General features: G+C 42.5%; 1 protein-coding gene across 2 annotated transcripts in view; it reads left to right on the forward strand.

Moving 5' to 3' along the window:
• The window catches only part of RPS21 (ribosomal protein S21), a 289,916-nt gene extending 284,928 nt beyond the window's left edge, over nt 1–4,988 (forward strand). The window contains exons 1-5 of one of the 2 annotated variants that reach the window (XM_050313458.1): nt 708–759; nt 1,097–1,185; nt 1,859–1,922; nt 2,962–3,033; nt 3,838–4,988. In XM_050313458.1, the coding sequence (XP_050169415.1) occupies nt 1,136–1,185; nt 1,859–1,922; nt 2,962–3,033; nt 3,838–3,960 (309 nt within the window). In that variant the 5' untranslated portion in view covers nt 708–759; nt 1,097–1,135 and the 3' untranslated portion in view covers nt 3,961–4,988. Of the gene's footprint in view, nt 1–707; nt 760–1,094; nt 1,186–1,858; nt 1,923–2,961; nt 3,034–3,837 lie in introns of those variants that run through there. The other variant, XM_050313459.1, reaches the window with a different exon arrangement.
• Nucleotides 4,989–7,830: the final 2,842 nt, after the last annotated feature.

Consider the following 7,830-nt stretch of genomic DNA (forward strand, 5'->3'; position numbering starts at 1 on the left):
CAGGTTGCTCAAGGCCTTATCCAACCTGCCCTTGAGCCACTGCCAGGGCTGGGGCATCCACAACCTCCCTGGGCAACCTGTTCCAGTGCCTCACTACCATCACAGGGGAGAAATTCTTCCTAATAGCTAAGCCTAAATTTCCTCTCTTTCACTTTGTACTCATTAATTTTGTACCCATTACTCCTTCTCCCATTGCTACCATCCTCTTGACAGGTGCCTCGGAGATATTTATATGCACTAATGAGATCCCCTGTCCATCTTCTCCAGACTAAGCAGGCCCAGCTCCTGCAGTCTCTCCTAAGAGGGATCATCACTGTGGCCTCTGCTGCACCCTCTCTGGAAGCTTGGAATGAGGGTATTCCAGGAGGGAGCCGGGGGTGGTCTGGCCACGGAATTACAGAATAGTTCGGGCTGGAAGGGACCTCTGGGGATCTCCCAGTGCCAAGGCAGGGTCCCCTGGCGCGGGTGGCCCCGCAACGCCCCGTGGGTTTGGAATGTCCCCGCGGGTGAGTGGCGCTGTGACCCCGGGCAGGGGAACGGGGCAAAGACCCCCGTTCCATGATCCCCCCCCCAACCGGGGGAGGGCGGGACACAGCCGGAGCGGTCCGGGGGCCACGGTGGGTCCCTCCATCCCTGGGGGGGAGGGATTCCCGCTCCCCGCTCCCGTCACGGGGAGGGCGGGGCGGGAAGGGCTGCGGAGCCTCCGCGTGTTTCCGTGTCCGGCCCCGCCCGGCCCTTTCCGCCCCGGCCGCCCGCGAGGTGGGAGCGATGGCGGCGCCGCTCGGGGACCGGGGGCTCTGGGGGAGCTCAGGGGGCTCTGGGGAGCTCAGAGGGGCTCTGGGGGAGCTCAGAGGGGCTCTGGGGGAGCTCAGGGGGCTCTGGGGGTTCTGGGGGGAGCTCAGGGGGGCTCTGCCCGCCGTGCCCGGGCTCCGGGCCGCCTCGCCGCTTCCCCGGGAGGGGACGGAACAGGCTCCCCGGGGCAGTGGCCACGGAGCTCACATGGTGGGAGTGTTGGGGTGTCAGTGCACGGCCACGGGTGGGACTGGGCGGTCCTTGTGGGTCCCTTCCAGCTCGGGATATTCCGTGATTCTTCCAGGTATTGCTGCTTAGTGCCCTCAGCGGGGATCCCGACGAGATGCAGAACGACGCCGGGGAGTTCGTGGACCTTTATGTCCCTCGGAAATGGTGAGCGGGGTCCGGGGCTGGCAATGGACACGAGGCGGGTGCAGCCTCTGCAAGGAGGCTTCTGTAGCACCGAGCATCTGGGGCGATGGGGAATGTTTTCTATCCCTTCCTGTATTTTTAAGTACTTTATGTGAAGTACGTGAACCAAAGACTGAAGTTGAGAATGCTCTGCATCTCCTGTTCCAAAACTGCCAGTGGTAATTAGGGAGGCAGTGACAGCACATAGAATCACAGAATGGTTTGGGCTGGAAAGGACCTTAAAGCTCATCTCATTCCAACCCCCTGCCATGGACAACAACACCTTCCACTATCACAGGTTGCTCCAAGCCCAGTCCAACCTGAGTGTCTTTGACAGCTGTAATGCCTTCCAATGAAAAAAGGCATAGAAACTATAATCTTAAGAATTACCTTGATTGCTGTAGCTTTTGCATTTTAGAAAAGAAAAAAAATAACATTCTGTGTTTTGAAGGCCTGCATGATGCTACCACTTGAAAGTTTCCTTTAGATATACTTGAAACTGCATTTTAATTTTCTAAGTATTGAAAGCTCAAACTGTAACTGCCTAAATCTCTTGAGCAGTCTTATTTGCCTGTAGACTTGGCTTTAGTAGCTTTTTTTGTCACTGTTACTGTCTGTTTCCTTTTGTTTAAATATATCTTTTGTTATTCCTTAGCTCTGCTAGCAACCGAATCATTGGTGCCAAGGATCATGCTTCCATTCAGATAAATATTTCTGAGGTAAGTGTCTTAACAGAAGTATGTGATGAGAGAGCTACACCTTTAAACTTGGGATAGAAGCTGAGGAATAAAACAGCTTGTGATGCATTTCCAATAATTCATTCAAAAAAGCCACAGTAGACCTTGACTCCTGCAGGTTCCCAGTTAATGAATGTGGGCCCCAGTTGATTTAAACTCCTTTTAGCATGATTTGGGGTTTTTTTCCCGTTTGTTCATTGCTTTTCACCTTTCAGGATTTCTGTGGACAGTGTTTCCTGTAGCTTATGAGCTATAGAGCTTGATTAGTTCTTGAATGGGAGACCACAAGGCCACATTCCCATATTTTTTAAACATCAGAGTCTCTTGTGTTAGCTGACTTTAAAAAATGCTCTGTTTGTCATTTCCTGTAAATGTTAGGGCAAATACATTCCTTGTTCACCATGTTTCATTCCTTCAGGGATCCCTATTTCTTGTTTTCAAAGGATCAGAGATTAGCAGAATGGGGAAACAAACCCACCTGGTATTACAGGGTTCACCACGCTGTTTAATTTCATGATTTATATTGTTTAGTCTTTTTTTTTGTTAAAATTCTCAGCAGCTGGAGAAAGTGAGACAATTTATGTCTCTCAACTTGAGCATTTTATTAACTATGTAACAAGTCTGTCCCCTTCCCCCCTTCAGTTCAATTTTCCAGGATACTGACCTTAGTTAAAAGAAACATGAAAAAAAATCGTAAAGGCAGGAAAAAATCCACAAGCAAACTTCACATTGAACTTTTCCATTTGCTCAGAACTCAAATACCTTTTATCTACCACTTTTTGCTATTCTGTGTGATCCACTAAATTTTACAGCTGCACTATGTAACTGGATTTGCTGTGCAGAGATTATCTGTAATTGACCTTCTAACTTTATTTATTTATTCTAGTATTTGCCTGGAGTTTCTGTAGTTTACTTACTCAACACTGCAGGTGTTTTTCTGCAGCTTTTAACTTTGCAAGTGTGATGTAAGAGCATAAAACCTTACAAGAATCTGTGTGGAGTAACTTGGCTGTAATTTCAGGTTGACAAGGTGACAGGCAGAGTGAACGGCCAGTTCAAGACTTACGCCATTTGTGGCCCAATCCGGAGGATGGTGAGTGCTTTCCTCACCTACAAAATTGTCCTGCTTCCTTACATGTTGATTAGTAATTAATGAGATGTATATTTAGCCCTGGAAACACAATGTGCCTTCAGCTCATTCTCAAGCAAGAACTTTTGTGGGGGTCATGGAACGACAAGAGGGAAATGTGAACGAATTCATAGAATCCCAGAATGGTTGGGCGTTGAAGGGACCTTAAAGATCATTCAGTTTGAGCCCCTTCCACTAGACCAGGATGATCAGGGCTCCATCCAACCTGGCCTTGGACACTTCCAGGGACGGGGCAGCCACAACTTTGGGCATCCTGTGCCAGGGCCTCAGTTTAAGTTGGTATAATCAGTTTCTTCTGGGTTCTTGTTTGTTTGTTTGTTTTCTTAATACTTTGGTTTGTAGAATTATGTGTGTTTTTTTTTTTAAATCATTAAAGGATGCAAGTGATTTCTCCTAAGAATGTACCAAGACACTTAATACCTGGCTTTTATCTGTTGTTTACAATTATTTGAGAGGATACTACAATGACTTCAAGTTGTTAAACATGGTGTGAAGCTTCTTAGAAGCTTCATCACAAGTCCCACTTACCCAAAAGTATACCTTCAAGTTAAAACTGTTTCTTATCCTTAAGGATGAAAAAGAATTAACTGTTTATTTTGAAAACACTAATCTGTGTATAAAATGTCAGGATCTGTGGAAGGCATTTGCATTTCCCTGCCAGCATTAACTGCTGCAGCTGCCTCTCTTTCCCATGTGTGTCAGCCATTATTTGGACACTTCAGAATATTTTCATTTTGTTTCTTAAAGGGTGAATCAGACGACTCCATTCTGCGCCTGGCAAAAAATGATGGAATTGTTTCCAAGTATGTATGTTTATGCTATCCTCTAACTCTTGCAGGGGTAACTTCCATACCCAAATCCAGCTCTTAGGATGACAGTGTGTACATTGTATTTATAGGATGATTACACAGTTGCTCAAGAATATTTACTTGGAGCTGTTGAAGCAAATTGGTTTGTAACAATGTTTATTTCATTTTCTTGTAGGAACTTTAACTAACTTCGGTATGGGACATGTGATGTGAAATAAACAATTCAGACCTGTATTGTGCTGTGTCTTTTGTTCAGTTCATAAACATCGTCGGATTTATTATGATTGAAAGACTTAGAGATGTGTAAAAAATATACAGATTCTGATCGTGAATTCTTAAAATAAATCAGCTTGTTAAGGCAAGGCCAGAATTGAAATTCAGGAATTTCCACTTCACTCTTTGATTCACTGTCATCTTTCCAGATTTAATAAGTTTTTCAGTTGTAGCACAAGTGCTTTTTTCATCTGTGGTAGAGCATTTCAGTTTGCTGCTTTTTCAGTGGAAAAACTAAGGGGATTCTTCTCATTTTGTTATCACAGTTTATTGGGTTTTCTGCTCATAGAGGCTCACAATATTTCTTCTGCCATTGACACATTCTTTAAGTAAATTAATGAAACTGGAATTCATGGAAAAATAACCAGGAATACTTATATACTAATAGATTGCTTGCCAGTTGAGGGAGACTTAAAAGTTTTGCCCTTTTACTTAGGACTTCAGTGTTGAAAAGTGGGGAATAATTTTGGAAGAAATAAATCTGAATATTTGCCAATATTTTAATAAATTAATTGAAAGCCCTTTAATAGCTGGAATAGACTTTCCACCTGCTGTTGTTTGAGGGGTTTTGCTATCTTTCTAGCAAAACCAAGGGAGGAAACAAGCAGTTTGAATGGTTCTGCTAATATTTCTTCTCTTATCTGTTTGTTCCAAATCTCTGCTTCATTTCCATCACTTTGTGCTTTTGAGCTAACACAGAAGTTTTTATGATGTAGTTTGACAGAGTTGTTTCAAGATTTTACCTGTTTTGCTTGAGGTGTTTAGCTTTAATTTGAGCTCGGTTTATGTGCCAAAAACATGCCAGAAATACAGAAATATGTTGTTTCATGGCCTTTTTTTAATCAGCTCTTCACCCTGGGCTTTGGTGTTGCATTTGCAAGTGCTGTGCTCGGGGTGCTGCAGCTGCATTAAAGAGCCATCAGGATCTCACATGGTGCTTGTAGCAGTGTTAGAACCTTGTTGTGTGTTAACAGCCTTAAGCACTGCAATGAATTGCAGCTCTCCACAATCTTTTTTTCCTGTCCTGCCTGCAGAAATGGAGAAATAAAATTGCAGTAAGTATTAGGCTGGAAACAGCTGCTGGCACTAAGATGTGGGTATGGGAAAGGAGAAGGGTGTTCAGAGAAGAGCAGACACTTTGTACTTCTGTGTTTTAAAGTGTCTAGTCAAAAAAATTAGCACCTCTGTTGGGAAAAGAGATTTCTAATTTACTTTGGCTGTAATTCCACAAGGACCTGAAAGCATGATATCTTTTCTAGTGGTATGTCTCTTAGATTTTTGTTTTGTGGGAGGGATACAACAAAGTTCTTCCTTCCAGATGTCTGCTTTTTGGTAGATTTTTTTGCACACAGAGGGTTTATTTGTCAGCTTGTGCTTATCACTTAAATACACCATCATACATGGGTTTGGTTTTAAAATAAGGAAGTATGATATGACTTGTGTTGAAAATTTCCATTGTTGGCTGCATTTTACCAGTTTCATAGTATCTACAACTACACAGGCTGACCTGGTCATGTATTTTGATCTGCATGTTCTCAGGCATTACTGAGAGGATATATCCAGATTTTACCACGTCCCCTGCTCTGTGATGATCTCTAGCACAGCATTTGCAGTTGTCTGTACTCAAATCTCTGCATAGACCCTCTCAAAGTTCTCCCAAGTGATAGGAGCTGTTTGGTGATACTTTCCTGTTTATGCTTTAAGCTGTCACCATGTCGAGCTGGTTACCATGTGGCTTATTTCTGACTTGTTTGCAAGTTGCTGTGGATGTGGGTGTGGGAAACAAGGCTCAGGCCTCTCTCAGGAGAGCCTGGAACAGGGATGCTGTCACCTCTGGACTAAGGAGAACGACTGAACTACCCAAGTGTAGCATCTTTCTCCTTACCTGTATTTTTTTTTTACTTCTCAGCCATATCAAAGTGCAGCATATTTCTTTGGAAGATCCTGTCTTGGCAGCATGGGTAGATATTGAATCTAAGTATAGCAAATCAAGCCACGTTAATGTGTAGTTACAGTGTAGTGTGATTTTTTTTAATTGAATCAGTTTTTTCTCAAATCAGGAAATAAATTAGGATTTAGAGTGAACAGATGCAGTGAAGTACATAACTAAACCTTTATTTCAGGAGCAATTTCACCAGTCAGAACTCAGCAGGCTGAATTTGAGCATAGCCATTACCTAAAACATCTTTGGCTGCACATTCTCTCTTCCCACTGATAACACTTGAATTTACTAGTACTCCTCTGAGCTGACAGTACTTTTAATAGATAAACTCCTGGATGTTTTGAGTAGGGGCAACTCAGCTAAAAAGACCCAAAAAAAAATGCTTAGTGTTGAGTTCACATTTAACTTAATACAGAAAGTACATGAGAGAGACCTTTTAAATGCTAAAATTAGAGGGGGAAAAATGAACCCACAGTTTATTTTTGAGCCATGTTCTTCTGACATCTAAGTTAACCATGAAAAATGCATTAAAAAAAAAAAAAAGGGGGGGGGGAATGGGGAGTGGTGGGGGAGGGTGACACTGTTAGTTGTGATTCTCCTAGAAATAATTTATTTTTCCAGTAGATAAATCTGTGGAAACACTTTCTGGAAAGACAAATACAGTCTCCAAACTGGAGAGATTTCAGCTTGGCATATGTCCAATCCTTATTACTTTCCTTTGTATGCAGTAAGAGGAGATAAATTTTAATTGGACTTGATGGTTTTTTTCTGACATATCTTAAATTAGCTGCTTCTGCCTTGGCATTAGGGTAGAACTTTAAATAAAACCACTAACTGTTTACTGCTGATAAATGCCTGGTTTACCAAAGACTTTAGATATTGTTGACTTGTTTCTAATCCCCTGAGACTCTGTTCATCCATGTGGATTTCAGTGGAATTCCAGCATAAGGCAAGTGAACTGACAGCTTAAAAGTTCAAGACGAACTTGAGGTCTCTCAGATGTCTTTTTGAGCAATACAACCCCATTAGCATACAGCTGTACCAAATTTACACTTGTGTTTTAAGTATTTAAAAATAATGTTGTAATTTAAAATGTTCTGGGCTTTGTCATACTGATTGTTGCCATTTGGTTTTCAGAACGTTAAAAAAAATTGAAACAAATTACTCTTTCATCAATTTCTTGTCAAAATAAGAAATGTAATGGTGCCATATCCTAAAACAGTTCAGTTGGGAATGGATTAGTGCTGTGCTAAAGGCTTCCTGGAGTTCATGCTGTTGTCACCAGCAAGACTGCACATGAGTCTTACAAGAATTTCTGCAGAATCCTAACAAGGGAGGACATGTGTCCCTTTAAAAATGCAATTTTCAGTTGCATTTTCTAGTATTGTGATGTAAAATGTTCTTTGTTTTCCTGGAACAAGAATAGTTCAGATATTCCAGAGCCATGAAAGGGAATGAACTGTACTTGTACTGTACAAGATGGACAGAGTTGCCCTTACATGGTTACATTGCACCAAGTCGTGAAATTCTTTGCTGTTACTTAGGAGGACTTGGCAGTGGCATCCTAAAGACATCTGATTTAACTGGGGCTATTTTAGTGTCTTTGGCCAAAATTTTGCTGCTCAGCCAAGAGCCTATCTGCTCCTGAAAGCACCTGGGTTTTCTGCAGCTTGTAGATGTCTCATAATACTGGTTTTTCTTCTAAGCCTTGACGTT

Source organism: Myiozetetes cayanensis, unplaced genomic scaffold (genome assembly GCF_022539395.1).
Source record: "Myiozetetes cayanensis isolate MyiCay16 unplaced genomic scaffold, myiCay2020 scf19, whole genome shotgun sequence".
Classification (NCBI taxonomy): Eukaryota; Metazoa; Chordata; class Aves; order Passeriformes; family Tyrannidae; genus Myiozetetes; species Myiozetetes cayanensis.